Below are 25,169 nucleotides of genomic sequence, written 5' to 3'. Positions count from 1 at the left end.
ACAGGGATTTTCACAACTGCAGTGTTAATGTAAGCTTACTTAAAGTCACAAATTTATAGAGGTTTACAGCATGGAAACAGGCCCTTCAGCCCAACTTGTTCATGCTGCCCTTTTTTTAAAACCCCAAAGCTAATCCCAATTGCCCGCATTTGGCCCATATCCCTCTATACCCATTGTACCCATGTAACTATCTAAATGCTTTTTAAAGGACAAAATTGTCCCTGCCTCTTCTACTACCTCAGTCAGCTTGTTCCAGAACTCACCACCCTGTGTGAAAAAATTGCCCCTCTGGATCCTTTTGCATCTCTTCCCTCTCACATTAAACCTATGCCCTCTTGTTTTAGACTCCCGTACCTTCGGGAAAAGATATTGACCATCTGGCTGATCTATGCCCCTCATTATTTTATAGACTTCTATCAGATCACCCCTCAGCCTTCTACGCTCCAGAGAAAAAGTCCCAGTCTAACCAGCCTCTCTTTATAACTCAAAACACCAAATCCCTGTAGCATCCTAGTACATTTTTTCTGCACTTTCTAGTTTAATAATATTCTTTCTATAATAGGGTGACAAGAACTGTACACTTGTGATACTAATAAATAAACAAGCTTTATTTTACTTTGCACTCTCTCTTCTCTTGCCCTCTTTCTCCCTTGCATTCTCTTTCACACTCTCTCTCTCCTTCCCTTGACCTTCTCTCTGTCCTGCCCTGCCTCAGGATTCAGTTGTTTCCCTGGATGATCCTCCGATCACACCTCAGCACCCGCAGATCCTGCGTCACTTTACGGATTTGCACCATCTCACCCACTCACCACAACTCACCGCTGACAAACATGCGTCTGCAAGGATTGGCAACGGGGAGAGCACAGATGTGAATACACAAGGGGAGGGAATGTCTGTCACCCGCCCCACTGGGGGATTTCCCTTCAAATGTAAAGCAAAATTGGGCCGGTCCTACAATGGACCGTCCCCACTTTGACACTCATTAAACCCATTAATCCCCCCCTTCCCCCCCATTGCCCCACACTCAACATTTCATAACTTGAAAATGAATCAATTTCCACTGTTTGCTCAGGTCGGGTGTCGACTACCAGAATCCCACACGGCTTCCCGTGGATCTGACCCTGGGAGAGTTCAGTGGACCTCTGCAGTACGGAGTATGGAGACGCGTGCTGAAGAAAATCAAGATAGGTAACATTGAGCCTCGAGGTTGCGAGTACAGGGGCAGGGATGTGTTGTTGCAATTTCACAGGGCAACTAGGGGAATTTTACAGTAACTTCATTGCAGTGTTAGTGTAAGCCTTAATTGTGGCACTAATAAATAAACTTTACTTCTTACACTGAGAATATTGTGTGCAGTTTTGGTCTCCTCTTCTGAGGAAGGATGTTCTTGCTCTCGAGGGAGTGCAGCTAAGGTTTACCAGGCTGATGGCGGGGTTGACGTATGAGGAGAGATTGACTCGGTTAGGATTGCTTTCGCTGGAGTTCAGACGAATGGAGGGGTGGGGGGAATCTCAGAGACTTACAAAGTTCTAACAGGACCAGACAGGGTAGATGCAGGGAGGATGTTCTGATGGTGGGGGGGTCCAGAACCAGGGGTCACAGCCTGAGGATTCAGGGTAAATAATTTAGGATGGAGATGAGGAGACATTTCTTCACCCAAAGAGAGTAGTGAGCCTGTGGAATTCATTACCACAGGAAGTAGTTGATGCAAAAACATTGACTGTATTGAAGAGGTGGCTGGATATAGCACTTGGGGTGAATGGGATCGAAGGTTATGGGGAGAAAGCAGGATTAGGCTATTGGGTTGGATGATCAGCTATGATTGTGATGAGTGGCTCGAAGGACTGAATGGCCTCCTCCTGTTCCTATCTTCTGTTTCTATTTCTATTCTGTTGATGAGATGGGTTGGGTGGGGCAGATTATGGTGACACACACTTAACTCTTGTAGGATGTTACAAACATACAGACAAGAAGCTGGAGGAGGCCATTCTCTCTGAACAAGGGCAACTAGGAATGGGCAATAGATGCTGACCAGCCAGCGATGCCCGTGTCCCACAAATGAATAAAAGAAAAAGTTAGTCTGGTCAACCGTCTCTGAATGGCTTCCAACGCATTTACATTTTTCCTTAAATAAAGAGACCAAAACTGTGCATTGCTGGATATCACTGAATGACGTCTTTGTAGTATTTAGTAGTTGAACTCTACATATTTATTAACTACAAGAGCTAGGTACATATCAGCAGCCTAGTGTAACAGTGATTGGCATTGCTGCCTCACAGCGCCAGGGACCCGGGTTCAATTCTGGCCTCGGGTGACTGTCTGAGTGTTCTCTCCATGTCTGCGTGGGTCTCCTCCGGGTGCTCCGGTTTCCTCCCACAGTCCAAAGATGTGTGGGTTAGGTGGATTGGTCAGGCTAAATTGCCTCTTAGTGTCAGGGGACTAAGTAGGGTAAATGCATGGGGCGATGAGGATAGGGCCTAGATGAGATTGTGGTTAGTGCAGGCTCAATGGGCCGAATGGCCTCCTTCTGCATTGCTGGGATTCTGTGATGCACAGTTCAAGCTAGGAGCTGTCTCCGCGCTGGCTTGCGCACACATCTCTGTCCAACGCTGAAGTGACCCCTCGGCGCGGGTCATGTGTTCTCTTACATCGGTGTGTGGGTGGTGCGGCCCACGTTAACCCTATATGTGCCAGGCATCATAGTAACCATTGACGGTATTCCTGCAGCAAAGGGACTGGGGGTCATTTTAACCTAATTGGCTGGCTGGGCATCACACACAATGCCGACTTCGCCCAACATTTACTTCAATGGGGGGGTGAGGAGATGGGGAGATGTAATCGGGTGGTGGGGGAGGGGTGAGTGGGGTTCAAGTGCCACATCCACATTGCAGCCGATCGCATTATTCCCATAACCTCTGGGCACTAAGGGGCAATTTACCACGGTCAATCCATTTAACCTACACGTCTTTGGACACCAAGGGGCAACTTAGCACGGCCAATCCACATGACCTTGCTCAGCTTTGGACACCAAGGGGCAACTTAACCTGGCCAGTCCACATCTGGCCAATCCAACTAACCAGCACATCTGTGGACTGTGGGAAGAAACCGGAGCACCCGGAGGAAACGCACGCAGACACAGGGAGAACGTGGAGACTCCGCACAGACAGTGACCCAAGCCGGGAATCGAACCCGGCGCTGTGAGGCAGCAGCGCCAAGCACTGTGCCACCTGTGCGGCCAATTCTAACCGCCATCTGTTTCAGTTCCAGCGCCGCTGATTCTCAACGCCAAGACGGCGCACCCCCACCTCAGCCTGTCTGCCGACTGTAGGCACCTGCGCGCCGGGAGTGGGAAGCAGCATATGAGGCGCCCCGCCCAGTTCGGCCACTGCCTCTGCGCGCTGGGCTCGGAGGGATTCACGTCGGGGAGGATCTACTGGGAAGTGAGGGTGAGGATGAACTGGGAGTGGGCGCTGGGGGTGGCCACTGCGTCCATCATCAGGAGGGAGAACGTCAAGCCGGAGCCTGAGGCTGGTGTCTGGGCCCTGAGGCGGTCCGGCGAGGAATATGCTGCCCTCACCTCGCCTCACACCCCTCTGCGTCTGAGCATCAGGCCCCACAGGATCGGGGTTTACCTGGATTATGAGGTAGGACAGGTATCCTTTTACAATGCCGAGGATATGTGTCACCTCTTCACTTTCACTGACTCTTTCACTGAGGAACTGTATCCTTATTTCTACACCGGTTGCAAAATGGACCCTCTGAAGCTGGTTACCCTTCATGTTTGAGATGGCAACAGGAGATTCCTCAAGGCCCTTCGGCCCATCGAGTCCACGCTGACACATGAGAAACATGCAACCTCCCACCTACCAGCACTTGGCCCATAGCCTTCATGTGATGATGTGCCGAGTGCTCATCCAGGTACTTTTTAAAGGATGTGAGGCATCCCACCTCCACCACCCTCCCAGGCAGCACATTCCAGGCTGTCACCACCCTCTGGATAAAACATTTGTTCCTCCCATCTCCTCTAAACCTCCAGCCCCTCACCTTGAACCCATGTCCCCTCCTGACTGACCCTTCATCTAAGGGGAACAGCTGCTCCTTATCCACTCTGTCCATGTTCCTCTTAATCTTTTACACCTTGATCAGGTCACCCCCCCCCCCCCCTCAGTCTTCTCTGCTCCAACAAAAACAACCCAAGCCTACCCAATCTCTCTTCATAACTTAAATGTTCCATCCCAGGCAGCATCCTGGTGAATCTCCTCTGCACCCCTTCTAGTACGATCACATCCTGTCTATAATGTGGCGACTAGAACTGCACACAGTACTCCAGCTGTGGTCTCACCAAAGTTCTCTACATCTCCCAGCACGACTTCCCTGCTTTTGTAATCTATGCCTGGATTGATAAAGGCAAGTGTCCCATATGCCTTTTTCACCACTTCCTGATGTGCCTTTCCACTTTCAGTGATCTGTGGACAAACACACCAAGATCCCTTTGTTCCACAGACCTTCTTAATGTCCTACCATTCATTGAATACTTCCCTGTCAAATTACTCTTTCCAAAGTATATCACCTCACACTTTTCGGGGGTTACATTCCAGCAGACTTGGCCATCAGTGCCCGTTCAGTCACATCACAGCTGATCGGTATAGTACCACCAATTGGCTCTCTGCTCCTTAGTGCCCTTACTGAACCAAAATAAATCTAATCAGTCTCACTTTTGAGAAAACTTCACCAATTCTCTCAAATGTTGGCCAATTTTTCAAGTGACAAGGGGCCAGAACTTTGCCATCAAGAAATATTCTGAATTTCACCACGTGGATTAATTTTTGTTAATTTGGTAACTGTTTAAGATTGTATTTGCTCACTGATGGGGGGGGGCGATGGCCTAGTGGTACTATCGCTCAACTCATAATCCAGATACCCAGCTAATGGGATCCAGGTTCGAATCTCGCCACGGCAGATGGTGAAATTTGAATTCAATAATAAAAAAGATCTGGAATAAAGAATCTACTGATGACCTTGAAACCATTGTTGAAAAAATCCATCCGGTTCACCAATGCCCTTTAGGGAAGGAAATCTGCCGTCCTTACCCAGTCTGGCCTACATATGACTCCAGAGCCACGGCAATGTGGTTGACTCTCTACTGCCCTCCAAGGACAACTAGGGATGTGCAATTAATGCTGGCCAGCCAGCGATGCCCATGTCGTGACTGAATTTAAAAAAATACATTAAACAACAGCTCTTGTTATCGGACCTGCTATTGCACAATAATAGATGCTTTTAATTACATTGAATCCTTCTCTGGACATTTATTGCTAGATGAGATGGAAATATGCAATGTTAGGTTTAAATTATATCTAAATGTCTAAATTACGTACATACATAATACATATATATTACATAGAAACATGTGTATATTTTAGGGACCACACCTGAAACTCCAAGGTACTTTATGAAGTCAACCTAGACCCTAACTTTTGAATTTGATTTTGGCTTCAGGGTGAGCAGAATGGGTTTCCCTCCAGGTATGATCCAAGTGACCCACATGGGAGCTTTTATCAAAACAAAATTTAAGAACACAATTAGAATATAACAAAAAGAATTAGCATAACTTTTACCAATTAAAATACTCAAATAAAACAAGTTATAATTCTTAACAGCTAGCTATCTCTGTTGTTCCAATTGTAAGAAGAATACCACAGATCCCTTCTTCAGAGCCAGTTAGCACCAAAAACCAACATGTTCCTGTTCATTTAAAATTTTTTTTTATTAGTGTCACAAGTAGACTTACATTAACACTGCAATGAAGTTACTGTGAAATTCCTCCAGTTGCCTCTCCCTGGTACCTGTTTGGATACACTGAGGGAGAATTTAGTGCCTAACCAACACTTCTGTTGGACTCTGGGAGGAAATCGGAGCACCTAGAGGAAACCCAGACATGGGAAGTAGGTACAAACTCCACACAGACAGTGACCTGAGCCAGGAATCAAACCCAGGTCCCTGACACTATGAGGCAGCAGTGCTGACCACTGTGCCACCCATGTGGATGCTTGATTTCCAGTTTTTTAACAGCTCTAGACTGAGGTCAAATTAGACACCTGTCTTCTGACCCCCAGACAGGAGATTCTCAGAGAGACTTATTTCCTGGCAGATTTCAGTGTCCAGCTTCAGAGAGAGAAAGCAGAAGCTCTGCTCTCTCACAATTCCAAGCAGCATCACATTTGATTTTTCCATGTAAGCCTAGCTCCACCCAGTCATATAGCCTTATCTACCAATCAACCCCTACTCTGCAAAACCCCAGGGGAAGTCACAAAAAAAAAGAACAGCATTGGTTCAGTTTGAAACAAACATTCTAGCAACAATTATGCTGCTGCAGTAACAACACAGGTGCAGACCAGGTGGCACTGGTTAGAATAGACTGTTAAAACAGATCCTACACAAAAATATTCTTTAAAGACACAGTATCATCACAATATATGTACATATATATACACATGTATTGAAGTTGCCAGCTGTAATTATATTGATAAATTTCAGTATCAAGGTTAGAAATGGAAATTGTAACATTATTTGCAATAAAGAACATTTCAGCTTTGCAAATGTGTCTGACTGTTCACTTATGATTGGTAATCTTGCCTTGCATAACTTTACTGCCCTTGTTAGACGTAGAATCCTTACAGAACAGGAGGATGCCATAAGGCCCATTGTGCCTGCACTGACTCTCCAATAGAGCATCTTTCCCAAAACCTATCCGTGTAACCCTACATATTTAGCCCACTAATCCTCCTAATCTATACATCTTTGGACATTAAGTGGCAATTTAGCCTGACCAATACAACTAATCATCTTTGGAGTGTGGGAGGAAACCGGAGCACCCAGAGAAAACCCACACAGACATAGGGGGATAACATGCAGACTCCAGGCAGACAGTGACCCGAGGCTGGAATTGGACCCGGGTGGGGCAGCAGTGGTAAACTCTGTGCCACTCCAATTGTCAATATTAGACTGAGTATAAAACTGGCATCCCACAAGATCCGCACATGAGGACAGCCTCAACCGGGATCTTGGATTTATGTCACACAATCTGTAACCCCCACGACTTGCCTGGGCTTGAAAAACCTCACCAACTATCCTGGCCGGAGACAATACACATTGCTTTAACCTGTCCTTAACTCTCTCTCCACTCACATTGTCTGTACCTTTAAGACTTGATTACCTGTAAAGATTCACATTTCAATCATTATTTTGTAAATTGAGTTTGTGTCTTAGATGCCCTGTTTGTGAACACAACTCCCACTCACCTGATGAAGGAGCAGTGCTCTGAAAGCTAGTTGCTTGTGCTACCAAATAAACCTGTTGGGCTTTTAACCTGGTGTTGTGAGACTTCTTACTGTGCTTACCCCCTGTTCAATGCCAACATCTCCACATCATGGATCCCACAAGATTCCATGGGATTCCCACCCTGAGAGCTGGGTTAAATTTGCCACCAGGTACAGCAGTTTAATCAGATAATTTTAACATTGGAAGCCATTCGATCGATCCATAGAGGTTTACAGCATGGTAACAGGCCTTTCAGGCCAACCTGTCCATGCTGCCTGACATTTTACAATATTACATAAGAACATAAGAAATAGGAGCAGAAGTAGGCCATCTAGCCCTTTGAGCCTGCCCCGCCATTCAATAAGATCATGGCTGATCTGTCGTGGCTCAGTTCCACATTCCCGCCCTCTCCCCATAACCCTTAATCCCCTCGCTTATCAAAAACCCATCAACCCACGTTTTGAAAATATTTAGCGAGGTAGCCTCCACCACTTCAACGGGCAGAGAATTCCAGAGATTCACCACCCTTTGAGTGAAGAAGTTCCTCCTCAACTCCGTTCTAAACCGCCTCCCCTTTATCTTGAGGCTGTGCCCCCTAGTCCTACTGTCTTTTTTGAGCGGGAAGAGTCTCTCCACCTCTATCCTATCCATCCCATTCATCATCTTATACGTCTCAATGAGATCCCCCCTCATTCTTCTAAACTCTAACGAGTACAAGCCTAGTTTATTCAGCCTCTCCTCATAGCTCAACCCCCTCAACTCCGGTATCAGCCTAGTAAACCTCCTCTGCACTGATAGTCACTGAGCTGTCGTGTTGCCCATCTTTGGTACAGGAGACACTAAGGCTACCTGGGGCTGAGTTCCAGTTCTCACATCTTTCTTACACATTTCCAGAACTAACACTGCCATCGGTTAGCAAACTAACATTGGTTAGCTTATGAGCAGAGATTGAGCAGATTGGGCCTGTACTCATTGGAGTTTAGAAGGCTGAGGGGGGAATCTTGTAGAGACTTACAAGATAATGAAGGGGCTAGATAGGGCAGAGGTAGAGAGATTCTTTCCACTTAGAAAGGAAACCAGAACTAGAGGGCATAGCCTTAAAATAAGGGGGGAGGAGCAGTTTAGAACAGAGTTGAGGAGGAACTTCTTCTCTCAGAGGGTAGTGAATCTCTGGAATTCTCTGCCCATTGAAGTGGTGGAGGCTACCTCGTTGAATATGTTTAAGTCACGGACAGATGGATTTCTGATCGATAAGGGAATTAAGGGTTACGGGGATCAGGCGGGTAAGTGGAACTGATCCACTTCAGATTAGCCATGATCTTATTGAATGGCAGAGCAGGCTCGAAGGGCTAGATGGCCTACTCCTGCTCCTATTTCTTATGTTCTTATGTTGTTAAAAAAAGAACTCCCTCTCTCTGGTGATCACTCACTGTTGGTTCCCATTGGTCCCTCGAGTCAGTGACCCTCTTAGGCTGTCGTGTCTTAAAAAGACAGGCACCACCTACACAACACATTTCAAAAGTGCTTCACGGGTTATAAATAGCTTTAGGTTGTGCTGAGATCATAAAATGTTGTTAAAGCAATGCAGATCCTTCTTTTTGCTTTTTCCAAATCATTGTTCCTGTCCTGGATGTCCTGCCCCTTTAACTCAGATCAGCAGACAAGTCCTGAGTGTCTTGCCCCTTTAAATTGGATCAGCGGACAAGATCTGAGTGAAATGTCCCTTTAAATCAGATCAGCAGACAACTCCTGAGTGTCCTGATCCTTTAAGCACAGTAAGAAGTCTCACATCACCAGGTTAAAGTCCAACAGGTTTATTTGGCAGTAAACACCACTAGCTTTCAGAGCACTGTTCCTTCGTCTGGAGAGTGGAGAGTTCTGGTGTTGTGAGACTTCTTACTGAGTTTACCCCAGTCCAACGCCAGCATCTCCACGTCATGACTACCTCTAAGTCGGAGCAGTGGACAAGTCCTGAGTGTCCTGCTCCTTTAAATTGGATAAGCGAACAACATCTGAATGTAATATCCTTTTAAATTGGAGCAGCGGACAAGTCCTGAGCGTCCAGCTCCTTTAAATCAGATCAGCAGACAAGTCCTGAGTGTAATACCCCTTTAAATCAGAGCCACAGACAAGATGAGTGCTCTGTCCCTTTAAATCAGGATGTGGTTATGCCAGCGTTGGACTGGCGTAAACACAGTAAAAAGTCTGACAACACCGGGCTTTAGTCCAACCTATTTATTTGATAATAGACTCACAAGCTTTCGGGGTTAGCCCCTTCGTCAGGTGATTTATCTGTAGTCCTTTTGGTATCTTGTCTGCTTTCTTGCATCTCTGTAAAAACTTGATGTCTGTGTCGATATGCGCAATCTTCTTGGAGATCCTCTCCACTTGGATCCGGCAGTTTGCGGTGTCGATAGTAGTCATGATGTGGGTATGCCGGCGTTGGACTGGCGTAAACACAGTAAAAAGTCTGACAACACCAGGTTTTAGTCCAACCTATTTATTTACTCTCCATTCACCTGACAAAGGGGCTAACCCCGAAAGCTTGTGAGTCTATTATCAAATAAATAGGTTGGACTAAAACCTGGTGTTGTCAGACTTTTTACTGCCTTTAAATCAGAGCACCAGACAAGATCTAAGTGTAATACCGCTTCAAATCAGATCAGCGGACAAGTCCTGAGTGTCCTGCCCCTTTATATTGGATCAATGGATAAGATCTGAGTGCAATGTCCCTTTAAATCTGATCAGTGGGCCAGTCCTGAGTGCAATACCCCTTTAAGTTGAATGAGCAGATTAAAACTTCCTGCTTCCGGTGAAAGTGAAACTACAGTAAAAGACAGAGAGAGCGAGAGAACAGAGACAGAGAGGAAGAGAGAGACAGACAGACAGAGTTAGAGTTAGAGACAGAGACAGAGAGGAAGAGAGAGTGAGAGAACAGAGAGAGAGAGATAGAGTTAGAGACAGAATTAGAGACAGAGAGAGAGAGACAGAGTGAGACTGCGAGAGAGATAGATAGAGTTAGAGACAGAGAGAGTGAGAGACAGAGAAGGTGAGAGAGAGAGAGGGAGCGAGAGACAGAGAGAGAGACAGAGTTAGAGAGAGAGACAGACAGTTAGAGTTAGAGAGAGAGACAGACAGTTAGAATTAGAGAGAGAGACAGACAGAGTGAGACTGCGAGGGAGAGAGACGGAGTTAGAGACAGAGAGGGAGAGACTGTGAGAGAGACAGAGACAGCGAGAGGGAGAGGGACAGAGACAGAGAGAGAAAGAGAGGGAGACAGAGAGCAATGACAGATAGACACACAAAGACAGACACAGAGACGGGAGCCGCTGCATTTACCGTGGAGCAGGAGCTGGAGAAGATGAGGAAGGAATCCCTCTGCTCCCTTTGCCTGGATTTCTATCGGGATCCGGTGACAGTGGGATGCGGGCACATGTTCTGCCGGCCCTGCATCCTCCGGCAGGAGGCGAGCGGGTCCGGAGCTCCCTCCTGCCCGCAGTGCGGCGCGCAGCTCGCCGGCGGGATTCTCCGGGACAACCGCTTTGCCGCCAGTATGGTGGCTAGTGTGCGCAGGCTGGTGGAACGGAGGGGGAGAGGGGGTGGCGGGAATGGGGTTGGAGTGGGATCCCAGGGGGTGGGCTTCCTCTGCCCAGAGCACGACGAGATCCTCAAGCTCTTCTGCTGGGAGCACCAACGTGCCATCTGCCTGGTCTGTGCCAAGTCGGAAGCCCACCAGAACCACACCGTCAGACCCATGAAGGAGGCAGCTGAATTCTACAGGGTGAGAGGGGGGGTAGGAGGGAGGAGGGGTTGTGGGAGGGGCGGGAGGGGGGGTCATTGGTATGTGGGCAAGAGTTGGCATTGTTTGCCCAACCCTGATTGCCCCTTGAATGGTGTGGCTTCATTACAACACCATTTGCACATTCTCCCCGTGTCTGCGTGGGTTTCCCCCGGGTGCTTCAGTTTCCCCCTACCGTCCAAAGATTAGCTGGATTGGCCATGCTAAATTGACCCTAGTATCAGGGGGATTAGCAGGGTAAATGCGTGGGGTTACAGGAATAGGGCCTGGGTGGGATTGTGATCGGTGCAGACTTGATTGGCCGAATGGCCTCCTTTTGCACTGTAGGGAGTCTATGACTCTATGGATTTTATGAACGTTACAGTTGGAGCTAGGGTGTCGAAAAAGATCAACTTAATGTGAGGTAGGTGCATTCAAAAGGATGAAGTGGAAATGGTCGAGAGCTTCAAGTTTTTAGGTGTCCAGGTCACCAACAACCTGTCCTGCTCCCCCCATGCCGACACTATAGTTAAGAAAGTCCACCAATGCCTCTACTTTCTCAGAAGACTAAGGAAATTTGGCATGTCAATGACGACTCTCACTAATTTTTACAGATACACCATAGAAAGCATTCTTTCTGGTTGTATCACAGCTTGGAATGGCTCCTGCTCTGCCCAAGACAGCAAGAAACTTCAAAGGGTCTTGAATGTAGCCCAGTCCATCACGTAAACCAGCCTCCCATCCATTGGCTCTGTCTACACTTCCCACTGCCTCGGCAAAGCAGCCAGCACCCCGGACATTCTCTCTTCCACCTTCTTCCTTCAGGAAAAAGATACAAAAGTCTGGATCACGTACCAACCGACTCAAGAACAGCTTCTTCCCTAGGCATTGTCTGTCAGTGGGCAGTTCAGAGTGAACCCCGTTGTCTGCAGTCACATAAGGGAGCAGACCAGTACTAGTGTCAGACTAAGTTTTCCCTAAAGGACATTTTGTGTATCAGATGGGTCTTGCTGCTCTATCCATGTTATAACTCGGACCAATTCCCATCAGTCATAGAATCCATATAGTGTGGAAGGAGGCCATTTGGCCTATCGACTCTGCACTGACTCTCCGACAGAGCATCCCATACAGACCCAATCCCTGTAACCCCACATATTTACCCTGCTAATCCCCCGAACCTAAAGTTTTTAAAAAGTTTATTTATCAGTGTTACAAGCAGGCTTACACTAACACTGCAATGAAGTCACTGTGAAAATCCCCTAGTTGCCACACTCCATTGCCTGTTTGGGTACACCGAGGGAGAATTTAGCACAGCCAGTGCACCCTAACCAGCACATCTTCTGGACTGTGGGAGGAAACCGGAGCACCCGGAGGAAGCCCACACAGACACGGGAAGAATGCGCAGACTCCACACAGGCAGTGACCCAAGGCTGGAATTGAGCCCAGGTCCCTGGTGCTGTGAGTCAGCAGTGCTAACCACTGTGCCACCCAGCTAGACATCTTTAGATGTCTAAAGGGCAATTTACCATGGCCAGTTCACCAAACCTGCGCATCTTTGGACTGGGAAGAAACCGGAGCACCCGGAGGAAACCCAAACTGCCTGGATCAGAGGATATGAGCTATAAGGAGAGGCTGGACAAACTAGGGTTATTTTCTCTGGAGCGACAGAGGCTGAGGGATAGAAGTCATTAAACCATGTGCAGCATTGACAGTCAGAATCTTTTTCCCAGAGTTGAAATGTTAATACTCAGGGACATGCACTTAAGGGAGAAAGTTCAAAGGAGATGTGAGGGGCAAATTTTTTACACAAAGTATGGTAGGTGTGCGGAATGCGCTGCCAGGGCTGGTGGAAGCAGATACGAGAGGGGCGTTTAAGGGGCCTTTAGATAAGCACAAGAATATGCAAGGAATAGTGGGATATGGACAAAGGGTAGGCAGTAGGGATTATTTTAATTTGGCCCCATGTTCAGCACAACATTGTGGGCCAAAGGGCCTGTTCCTGTGCTGTACTGTTCTATGAGGGTCTCTGCCTTCACCACCCTTACAGGCAGAGAGTTCCCAACCCCCACCAGCCTCTGGGTGCAAGTGTTTCCCTCACATTGCCTCTGATTCTTTGCCATTCACCCGACGTCAGTACCCTCTGTCTGTTCCCAGCTGAAACCGTTTCTCCCTCCCTGCTTCCTTTAAGGTCTTCATGCTTTCGGGTGTTTGTGTCCAATCTCCTTCTGCCTCCAAGGAGAACAACCCCAGTCCGTCCACGTAACTGGGATGTTCCTCATCCCTGGAATGGTTCCCGGGAATCTTTTCCTCCAACGGCATCACATCCTCCTGTTGGGTGACAGTGGATCCGTTCAATGGTGATCTCTTTGTTTCAGGGCAAGCTGCGGGAAGAGTTGGTTTCTCGAGAGGAGGAGCTGGAAGCGATACGGATTGCAAAGGATGAAGATGTGAACAGTCTCCGGCAGCTGAAGGTGGGGTGTTTGGATACTCTGTGTTGATATCTCACCAGAAGAGACAAACTGTTCTAAAAGCAGGTGCCTGTTCTAAAAGTTACCTGAATTTTAGTTACAAATCACCTCCAACTCATCATTAATTCTTCTTTATTTATTGAAATTTATCTATTCAATTTCATTCATTCATTCAGTCAATTGTTCATTCGTCTGTCCCTCGCTCTGTCCCTCCCTCCCTCCCTCCATCCCACTCGCTCTCCGTCCCTCTGCACATCTGTCCCTCTATCCATCCATTAGACATCGCTGGCTAGCCCAGTAATTATTGCCCACCCCTGGTTGGCCCTTGAGAAGGTGTTGGTGAGCCACCTTCTTGAATGACTGTGCTGTTAGGGAGAGTGTTCCAGGATTTTGACCCAGCGACAGTGAAGGAACGCCAATATAGTTCCAAGTCAGGATGGTGAGTGACTTGGAGGGGAACTTGCTGGTGGTGGTGTTCCCAGGTATCTGCTGCCCTGGTCCCTCTAGATGGAAGTGGTGGTGGGTTTGGAAGGTGCTGTCTAAGGATCTTTGGTGGATTGCTGCGGTGTATCTTGTAGGTGGTACACACTGCTGCTACTGAGCGTCGATGGTGGAGGGAGTGGATGTTTATGGATGTGGTGCCTATCAAGCGGGGCTGCTTTGTCCTGGATGGTGTCGAGCTTCTTGTGTGCTGTTGGAGCTGCACCCTTCTAGGCAAGAGGGGCGTATTCCCTCGCACTCCGGACTTGTAGATGATGGACAGGTGTGGGGGAATCAGGATGTGAGTTACTCACCACAGGATTCCGAGCCTTAGACCTGCTCTTGTGGCCACAATATAGCAGACAGTCCAGTTTACTTTCTTGGCCTTAAGCTCCTTATAACCTATTATGTTGACCAAGGTTTGCCTTGTGTCAGACCTTCCCAAAACTGCAGTCCAAGAAAGGTTTGGGAAGCACCGCCTTATTGTGGCCATCTTTCGTTCATGCAAAGCCCCTTGGGACATTGAGATCAGAGGTGCTATTTAAAGACAGGCTTTTGTCATTAACAGGAGTGTGTCTGTAGACTGCGGACCAGAATTGAGGCTGAATTTGATGAGATGCTGCAGTTCCTGATCAATGAGAAGGCTGCGCTGATAACCAGGCTGGACGAGAAGCAAAAGAACGCAAACAAGGAAGTGGAAGAAAACATGAAGAGACTATCAGACCAAAGCACGTTAATTAACAAGGAGAAACTCGACATTCAGCAGAGGCTGTCTGTGCAAGAAGCGGAGTTATTGTTGCAGGTACAAGATTTCCCAATTGATAATGAGATTGCCCCGATGAATTAAAACAACAGCTTATGCCACTTTGGTAATATGACACCTCTGTTCCCTGCCTAAGACAGTTAGTTGTGTTGGGGCGGCACAGTGGCACAGTCGTTAGCACCGCTGCCTCACAGTGCCAGGGACCCCGGGTTCGATTCCCGGCTCGGGTCACTGTCTGTGCGGAGTTTGCACGTTCTCGCCGTGTCTGCGTGGGTTTCCTCCAGATGTTCCGGTTTCCTCCCACAGTCCAAAAGATGTGCCTGGTTAGGGTGTATTGGCCGTGCTAAATTCTCCCTCAGTGTACCTGAACAGGCGCCAGAGTGTGGTGATTAGGGGATTTTCACAGTAACTTCATTGCAGTGTTAATGTAAGCCTACTTGTGACACGAATAAATAAACTTTAGTACAGGGTGTTGCTTTAAAAGAAGGGCCTTTTCCTTACGTCTATGCTTTTCACCCTACAGTACAAATTGTTGTCGCCTTTACATTTGGTATTCTTGTGAATTACATTCACCAAAGAATCCCGATAGTGCAGATGGAGGCCATTCGGCCCATAGGGCCTACACCAAATCTCCAAAACAGCATCCTCCCCAGGCACTTTCCCCATCGTCCCATATATTTACCTAACTAATTCCCCCTAATCTACACATCTTTGGTAATTAAGGGGCAATTTAGCATGGCCAATCCACCTAACCTGCACATCTTTAGACACATAGAAGTCTACAGGGCGAAAAGGCCCATCACATCCAGCACCGTTCAATGACAAACAACCTAACAATTCTAATCCCATTTTCCGTCATTGGTCCATAGCCTTGTAAGCCTTGGCAGCTCAAGTGCACATCTAAATACTTCTTCAATGTTATGAGGGTCTCTGCCTCCACCACTCTGTGAGTTCCACACTCCCATCGCCCTAAAGGTGAAAAGTTTTTTCCTCACATCCCCTCTGAACCTCCTTTGCCCCCTACCATATATCTAAGCCCCCTGGCCATTGATCCCTCCAGCAAGGAAAAAGGTTTCTTCCTGTCTACTCACCTCCTGACTCCCCAAAGCCTGTCCACCATCTACAAGATACAAGTCAGGAGTGTGATGGAATACTCCCATGAATGAATAAACAAAAGCTCTATCTATGACCTCATAATTTTATACATCTCAATCATATCCCCTCTCAGTCTCCTCTGCTCCAAGGAAAACAAGCCCAGTCTATCCAATCTCTCCTCATAGCTAAAACTCAGGCAACATCCTGGTAAATCTTCTCTGCACCCTTTCCTGTGCTAACACATAATGTTGATTCCAGAACTGCGCACAATGCTCTAGCTGTGGTCTAACCAGTGCTATTTGTCCTGATAAGTTCAAGATGAAAATCTTTGACACAAAAATCTCTTTGTTTTTCTCCCACCCACCAACTGAACAGTTAAGGAGAGAAGGAACGAATAATGAACACTGCCAGAGAATAACAGTAAAATCGTCCCAGGGAAAAATTCAAATATATGTCCACAACATTTATCCATCGGATCATCGCCATCGCTCATCCCTAATAGCCCTTAAACTGTGAAATTTGATTTGATTTATTATTGTCACATGTATTAATATACAGTGAAAAGTATTGTTTCTTGCACGCTATACAGACAAAGCATACCGTTCGTAGAGAAGGAAAGGAGAAAGCGTAGAATGTAGCATAGACTATCTCAATATAATATCATAATGAAGCGTAGACTGTCTCATGCTACTCTTTAGTCAAAGACAGGGCAGAATGGCCTCCCTCTGTGCTGTAACAATTCTAATCGACTTCAGGAAGTGTAGTGGAGGATATGTTCCTCTCTACCTCAACAGGGATGAAGTAGAAATGGATCAAGAGCTTCAAGTTTCTAGGTGTCCAAATCAGCAACAAACTGTCCCAGTCCCTCCATGCCAATGTTATGGTTAAGAAAGCCCACCAGCACCTCTAGTCTCTCAGGAGGCTAAAGAAATGTGGCATGTCCGCTACAAATCACAGCAATTTCTCCAGATGTTCCATAGAAAGCATCCTTTCTGGTTGTACCACAGCTTGGTATGGCTCCTGCTCTGCCCAAGACTGCAAGAAAGGATTCCATCAGTCAAACCAGTCTCCCATCCCTGACTCCGTCTACACTTCCTGCTGCCTCGTAAAAGCAGCCAGAATAATCAAGGATCCCATTCACCCCAGTCATTCTCTCTTCCACCTTCTTCCGTCGGGAAAAAGAAAGTAATGTCAGAGGTCACATACCAACCAACTCAAGAACAGCTTCTTCCCTGCTGCCATCAGACTTTTGAATGGACCTACCTCGCATTAAGTTGATTTTTCTCTACAGCGTAGCTATGCCTGTAACATTGCATTCTGCACTCTCTCCTTTCCTTCTCTATGAACGGTATTCTTTATCTGTACAGTGCGCAAGAGATAATATTTTTCATTGTATGTTAATACACGTGACAAGAATAAATTAAATTAAGCATCCCTCCTGGTTCTCTGCAGCTGGGGAATTTTAACTAACCTGCTCATTGGAGTAACTGATGGGATCGGGGGGTGACTGACTCATTCTCATTCCCTCCTTTCTTTTTCCTCTTCGTTGAAGTCAGCATTGGAAAGGTCATCGAATTAAAGTTCTGCTCCAGCTTGTAGGCTTCCTGTTCCGAGAATTAGCTTCAAGTTAGCATCTTTGACCAGTCTAATGTTGACTTCTGTCTAGTTAATACTTGGGGATTCTTTTTTTAAAATGCAGGACATGGGCATCGCTGGCTGGCCAGCATTTATTGCCCATCCCTAGTTACCCTTGGAGGGCAGTTGAGAGTCAACCACATTGTTGTGATTCTGGAGTCACATGTAGGCCAGACTAGGTAAGGGGCAGATTTCCTTCCTTAAAGGACATTAGTGAACCAGATAGGTTTTTCCAACAATCGGCAATGGTTTCATGGTCATCGGTAGATCCCTTTGTTTTTTATTGAATTCAAATTCCACCATCTGCCATGGTTGGATTTGAACCCGGGTCCCCAGAACATTAGCTGAGTTTCTAGATGAATAGTCTAGCAATAATACCACTAGGCCATCACCTCCCCTTCACGTTCAAAGAAATAAAGGGAGAAAATAATCCTCACCAAATATATATTTTTGTAGTTCAGAAAATGTTTAGGTTGTAAGTTTAACTCTTGACTTACTTTCTTGTATTTCAGAACGTCACTCCCATTAGTGACAGGTATGTAACGAATACCCTTCTATAAAAACATGCAAATGACAAAGACTTTGAGGGGACACTATATAATAACACTAATATCTATTTTTCAGAGGAGGTGTCAGAAAAATACCTCTGTGTATTGGGATACAGCGAAAAGCATTGTTTCTTGCATGCTATACAGACAAAGCACACGGTTCAAAGAGTACATAGGGGGGAAGGAACAGAGAGGGTGCAGAATGTAGTGTTACAGTCATAGCTAGGGTATTGAGAAAGATCAGGTTTGTGTGAGGTAGTTCCATTCAAAGGTCTGATGGCAGCAGGGAAGAAGCTGTCCTTGAGTCAGTTGGTACGTGACCTAAACTTTTGTATCTTTTTCCCAAAGGAAGACGATGGAAGAGAGAATGTCCAGGGTGCGTGGGGTCCTTGATTATGCTGACTGCTTTGCTGAGGTGGCGGGAAATGTAGACGGAGGTTGGGCCAGTTCAAAGGGTGTGTGAGAATCGATCACATGACCATGGATTCTCGGGTCCCGTGTTAGGCCAGGCCGGGTGCAGACAGCAGATTTCTCCTGCAGAGGGCACTAGTGAACCAGATGGCCAACATTGCTGAGCTTGGCCTAATATTCCAGATTTATTAACGGCAATTCAATTCCAGCCAGCTGCCGTGTACCACCGTGCCACCATCTCCCTCCCCAGAGATAACGCAATGTTTACTTATATCCCTCCCAAGGAGCTCCAGACTGCACAGTAAATCAAGGAGGACTAGCTCGGGTAAATGCAGGGGTTTGTAGGGATAGGGCCTGGGTGGGATTGTGGTCGTTGCAGACTCGGTGGACCGAATGGCCTCCTTCTGCACTGTAGGATTCTATGAAAGATCACCCCGTGGTCCACTATTTTCAACAAAGTCCAATGTAAACTCTTACATCACCAGTGAGAGAGAATTTCTCTTAAAGCTCAGTGTTGGAGTTGATCATCTGTTGACAATTTGAACTAAATGTTTGTTACTGTGGAGTTTAAACATCCAATAATGTTTGACCAGATCAGACGGTGAAGGTGGAGTTGTGAGCAGTGTCTCTGTTGACCTGTCGCTAGGAGAATTCAGTCGTCCCCTCCAGTATTTTGTTTGGAAACGGATGTTCAAGGTCCTCAAACCAGGTAACGCTGCCTCACCCTGTGATCAGAAACGGAGACTTGTTTCTATACTGAAGCCTGTCACAGCCCGCAGACACCACAGTATGGTCAATTCATTATTTTTATTATTTATTAGCGCCACAGGCAGGCTAACATTAACGCTGCAACAAAGTTACTGTGAAAATCCCCTAGTCGCCACACTCTGGCGCCTGTTCGGGTACACTGAGGGAGAATTTAGCACGGCCAACGCACCTAACCAGCGGAGAGAATGTGCAGACTCCACACAGACAGTGACCCAAGCTGGGAATGGAACCCAGGTCCCTGGCGCTGTGAGGCAGCAGTGCTAACCACTGTGCCATCTTCCAGTACTTACCTGAGGAACAATCTTTATTGTAATGGAACTAGCCCTCCGAACATCAAACAGTAGTGATTGGGCCAATCGATTTGCACCCAGCCCATGCCTCAGTCCAGGGAAATACAAAATCAGTGATTCTGTGCCGGACAGTAAAGCCCAACCTCAGTTAATACAGATAGATAGAAAACTAATATCAAACCACCAACATTTATTGCCCATCCCTCGTTGCCGAAGGGCAGTTGCGAGTCAACCACATTGCTGTGGCTCTGGAGTCACGTGTAGGCCAGACTGGGTAAGACCAGCAGATTTCCTTCCCTAAAAGGACATTCTTCAACAAAGATTGACAAAGAAGTTGATAAAGAAGGGTAGGAGAAACTATGAAGCTGGGCTAGCGCTTAATATAAAAAAGGATAGCAAGAGTTTTTATACATATATGAAAAGGAAGAGGCTGGCTAGGGTGAACGTTGGACCCTCAGAGGATGAGAGGGGGGACTTAGTGGTAGGGGATGGGGAAATGGCTGAGGCCTTGAATAACTTTTTTGTTTCGGTCTTCACGGAGGAGGACGTGAATAATTTGCCGGGTGTTAGCGATGGAAAGGTGGTGGGACTGGAGGATCTCAATGACATTATTGTTACTAGAGAGGCGGTGCTCGACAGACTGGAGGGACTGATTGTGGACAAGTCCCCAGGACCAGATAGAATGCATCCAAGGGTTCTGAAAGAAATGGCAGAGGTGATAGTGGATGCCTTGGTGGTTATTTTCCAAACGTCACTGGATTCCGGGGAAGTGCCGGAAGATTGGAATGGTTGCTATTCGGATTGGCGGATGGTGACTAGTGGAGTGCCCCAGGGGTCGGTGCTGGGGCCTCAGCTATTTACCATTTATATAGATGATCTGGAGGAGGGAACCGAGAGTATGGTGTCGAAATTTGCTGATGACACCAAGATTGGTGGAAAGGCAAATTGTGCGGAGGGTGGGGAGAGTCTACAGAAGGATCTAGATAGGCTGGGTGAATGGGCCAGGAAATGGCAAATGGAATTTAATGTTGGCAAGTGCGAGGTGGTCCACTTTGGTAGGAATAATGGTAGGAAGGATTATTACTTACGTGGAGAAAAACTGCAGCAGGCGACGGTGCAGAGGGACCTCGGGGTCCTTGTGCATGAGTCGCAAAAACCCAGCCTGCAGGTGCAGCAGGTGGTCAGGAAGGCGAATGGGATGCTGCCCTTCATAGCGAGGGGGATTGGATATAAAAGTAGGGAGGTCTTGCTGAACCTGTATAGGGCATTGGTGAGGCTGCAGCTGGAGTACTATGTGCAGTTTTGGCCGCCGCACTTATGCAAGGATATTTTGGCCTTGGAGGGAGTGCAGAGGAGGTTTACTAGGCTGATACCGGAGTTGAGGGGGTTGAACGATGAGGAGAGGCTGAATAAATTAGGCTTGTACTCGTTAGAGTTTAGAAGAATGAGGGGAGATCTCACTGAGACATATAAGATGATGAATGGGATGGATAGGATAGAGGTGGAGAGACTCTTCCCTCTCAGAAAGGACAGTAGGACTAGGGGGTGCAGCCTCAAGATAAAGGGAGGGAGGTTTAGAACAGAGTTGAGGAGGAACTTCTTCACTCAAAGGGTGGTGAATCTCTGGAATTCTCTGCCCATTGATGTGGTGGAGGCTACTTCGCTAAACATTTTTAAGACGCGGGTTGATGGGTTTTTGATAAGCGAGGGGATTAAGGGTTATGGGGAGAGGGCGGGAATGTGGAACTGAGACACGACAGATCAGCCATGATCTTATTGAATGGCGGGGCAGGCTCGAAGGGCTAGTTGGCCTACTCCTGCTCCTATTTCTTATGTTCTTATGTAAAACGGCTAAAGTTACGCCGTTGTTTAAGAAGGGTGGCAGGCAAAAGGCAGGGAATTATAGGCCGGTTAGTTTAACGTCTGTTGTAGGTAAAATGTTAGAATCCGTCATCAAGGAGGAAATAGCAAGGCATCTTGAGGGGAATTGCTTGATAGAGCAGACGCAGCACGGTTTCGTTAAGGGGAAGTCGTGTCTGACGAATTTATTGGAGTTCTATGAGGATGTGTCTAGGGCGGTGGATAGAGGAGAGGCGGTGGATGTGGTCTTTCTTGATTTTCAGAAGGCGTTTGACAAGGTACCTCACAAGAGGTTATTGCAGAAGGTAAGGCGGCATGGAGTTGGGGGTAGGGTGTTAACGTGGATAGAGGATTGGTTGTCAAATAGGAGGCAGAGAGTGGGGGTCAATGGGTGCTATTCAGATTGGCGGTTGGTGACCAGTGGAGTGCCCCAGGGGTCGGTGCTGGGGCCTCAGCTATTTACCATTTATATAGATGATCTGGAGGAGGGAACCGAGTGTATGGTGTCGAAATTTGCTGATGACACCAAGATTGGTGGAACGGCAAATTGCGCGGAGGGTGTGGAGAGTCTGCAGAAGGATCGAGATAGGCTGTGCAAATGGGCCAGGAACTGGCAAATGGAATTTAATATTGGCACGTGCGAGGTGGTCCACTTTGGTAGGAATAATGGTAGGAAGGACTATTACTTACGTGGCGAAAAACTGCAGCAGGCGACGGTGCAGAGGGACCTCGGGGTCCTTGTGCATGAGTCGCAAAAACCCAGCCTGCAGGTGCAGCAGGTGGTCAGGAAGGCGAATGGGATGCTGGCCTTCATAGCGAGGGGGATTGAATATAAAAGTAGGGAGGTCTTGTAATCCCACAGCGCTGTTGGGGGGGGGTAATCCCACAGTGCTGTTGGGGGGTAATCCCACAGTGCTGTTGGTGGGGTAATCCCGTAGTGCTGTTCTGATAAATATTGTGGGTTTGGGAGGTGCAGTCTGTGCCTATTCAGTTACAGGCTTCATATTTGAGTCCAGTTACATTTCAGTTCCAGCTTCTCTGACGCTCAATGCACGCACAGCGAACAGAAACCTGCACCTGTTTGACAACGGAACGCAAATGATTTTTCGCCGTGGGCCGCCTTGTGCAATCGACAACCCTGAACGATTTACCCACTGGCCAAGTGCCCTGTGCTCGGAGGGATTCACAGCAGGAAGGCACTACTGGGAGGTCGAGGTGGAGAATAACTCAACCTGGCGCGTGGGCGTGGTCCCTGAGTCCGTGCCCCGGAACAAGGACTGTGATCGGAAACCTGCGACTGGGTTTTGGACCATTGTGAGACACGTGTTAAACGGGCAGTTTGTCAGTATGAGCGCTCCTCCTACACCTCTGAGTGCGGAAATGGGATTAAAGAAAGTTGGGATTTACCTGGATTACGAGGGTGGACAGGTGTCGTTTTACAATGCTGAGGACATGTCTCACCTGTACACATTCACTGACACATTCACCGAGAAACTCTACCCCATCTTGAGCAGCGACTGTGCAAAGAAAGCACTGAAGGTAATCACTGATTAGACATAGTTCCCACCAGGACCTGAACGACACAGGAAGCTTTTTATTATAAATATAACAGCCAAATATTCCAATGTCCCAAACAGCAAAGTCTGGATTGAAATTGGTTTTGAACATCAGGAGTTTAAAGTGTATTTATTAGTCACAAGTAGGCCGATATTAACACTGCAATGAAGTTACTGTGAAAATCCCCTAGTCAACACAGTCAGGTGCCTGTTCGAATAGACTGAGGGGGAATTTAGCATGGCCAATCCACCTAACCAAGGATATCCTGGTGCGGACACACACACACAGACACACACAAACACACACGGAGATACATGCGCAGTCGCATATGCACACACACTCATTCTTGCAGTCACATGCACACACACAGACACACTCACTTACACACCGAGACACATGCGCACACTCACTCTCTCACTCAGACACACACTCTGTCACACATACGTACACAAACCCACTCTCACACAGACATACCCATACACACACTCACTCTTGCATTCACGCACACACCCATACACACAGACACACACTGACTCTCTCACTCTCATATACACACACACACACACTCTCGCACTCTATATACACACACATACTCACACACACACACTGTCACACATACAGACACACACACACACATTTCAATTCGCATTGACAGTGGTGGGAGCAAAAGACCCCACCCCAGCTGCCCCTCACCACAATCGAATGTTTTCCACCTTCGGGAAAAGGATACAAAAGTCTGAGGTCGCTTCAGAGAGGAGAGATGGATTGGAAGGAGGTAAGGGGATTGGATAAAATGGGGAGATAATTATTTTATTCGGCATCTCTGAAAAATAATAGTCCTCTGCTCATTCTCGTTAAAGGTGAATGCTTCCTGTTTGAGGATCACAGAGTGGGGTTTTCTGTTTGAAATATTTAATAATCAAAAGTCACTGCTTTGTGTGCTTCTGATCAGAAATTTGTTAATTAATTAGCAAATATTTCAGTGGGAAATCTTTGAGGCACGTAATCAATCTGTATTTATTAATTATCCCTGAATAAATACAGTATTTCTGGGAGAGTGTTGTTGTGGTGGGGCTTCATGTATTTAGTCATGCTGGGGAGATGGATATGGTGGGAGAAGGACTTGTTGTCCAGCTCCAGATGTCCGCGGGAAGGAGGCGCTGTGAATTTTGAGTGTTGCCCATTGTGACTGTGATGTGATTAATCCTACACTGAATGGGTGAAATTTTGATATTACACAGTGACGCTGTAGCCCAGCGGGGGTCAGTGGCGCTGTACCCCAGTGGTCAGTGATGCCGTACCCCAGCGGGGGTCAGTGGCGCTGTACCCCAGCGGGGGTCAGTGGCATCGTGCCCCAGCGGGGGTCAGTGGCGCCGTACCCCAGTGGGGGTCAGTGGCACCGTGCCCCAGCGGGGGTCAGTGCTATTGTGTGTGAGCAGGAATAATGACCCTTTACATTATGGCAGGAGTCAGCAGCTGCTAAATAGATTTCATACAATCCCCTCAATGCAGAAAGAGGCCATTCGGCCCATCAAGCCTGCACTGATAACAATCCCACTCAGGCCCTATTCCCATAACTCTGTATATTTACCCCACTAATCCGCTTGACACTAAGGTATTTCAACATGGCCAATCAACCTAACCTGCACGTCCTTGGACTGTGGGAGGTATCCAGAGCACCCAGAGGAAACCTGCGCAGACACGGGGAGAACACACAAGCTCCACACAGGCAGTGACCCAAGCCGGGCACTGAACCCAGGTCCCTGGCACTGTGAGGCAGTAGTGCTAAGCACTGTGCTACCTTGTTGCCCTGAGGAAACGATAGTAATGCAGAAACTGAAACAACTTGTGACGTATCTGTGTAAGATATTTCCTGTCAAGAAATGCAAAACAAAGTGTAAGTCACGAAAGAGGTATTTGACAATAATTGTGAACTTGCCTAAGGCACTCACTGGTCTGTGGTTTCACCAGAGAGCTGAAAGCACGTGCTTTCCCCGTGAACAAGTGTCGCTCACAGTCAGAGGGGACCTTTCTCACTCAGTCGCTATAAACCGGGTCACACAATGTGAATTGATGGCTTAATGATGCCAATGTCAATTCCTCTATATTTTAAATCCACTTCCTTTCACACTGCCATTCACACTTTCTTTACTTGAATGGAAAACTTTGGGTTTTTTTTGTTCAAATGACTTCCCT

At 47.2% G+C, this 25,169-nt stretch overlaps 2 protein-coding genes across 2 annotated transcripts in view; both read left to right on the top strand.

The window, feature by feature from the left end:
* The window catches only part of LOC145335742 (uncharacterized), a 51,563-nt gene extending 46,691 nt beyond the window's left edge, over window positions 1–4,872 (top strand). Inside the window, exons 13-14 of the mRNA XM_080181462.1 lie at window positions 1,073–1,188; window positions 3,262–4,872. Of these exons, the coding sequence (XP_080037588.1) occupies window positions 1,073–1,188; window positions 3,262–3,785 (640 nt within the window). The 3' untranslated portion in view covers window positions 3,786–4,872. The remainder of the gene's footprint in view (window positions 1–1,072; window positions 1,189–3,261) is intronic.
* A 5,637-nt stretch (window positions 4,873–10,509) lies between these two features.
* Window positions 10,510–23,332, top strand: LOC145335757 (E3 ubiquitin-protein ligase TRIM39-like). Its single transcript, XM_080181482.1, has 6 exons — window positions 10,510–11,101; window positions 13,474–13,569; window positions 14,615–14,848; window positions 18,052–18,074; window positions 19,092–19,207; window positions 22,444–23,332. Exons 1-6 carry the CDS (start codon window positions 10,607–10,609, stop codon window positions 22,968–22,970), a joined length of 1,491 nt encoding a protein of 496 aa, XP_080037608.1. The 5' UTR covers window positions 10,510–10,606; the 3' UTR covers window positions 22,971–23,332.
* The last annotated feature ends 1,837 nt before the right edge of the window (window positions 23,333–25,169 follow it).

The sequence above is a fragment of the Carcharhinus amblyrhynchos genome, unplaced genomic scaffold (assembly GCF_965287045.1).
Source record: "Carcharhinus amblyrhynchos unplaced genomic scaffold, sCarAmb.v2.hapA scaffold_40, whole genome shotgun sequence".
NCBI classification, from domain to species: Eukaryota; Metazoa; Chordata; class Chondrichthyes; order Carcharhiniformes; family Carcharhinidae; genus Carcharhinus; species Carcharhinus amblyrhynchos.
Note: the sequence above shows the minus strand (reverse complement) of the source record. Positions and strands in the feature narration are given on the sequence as shown.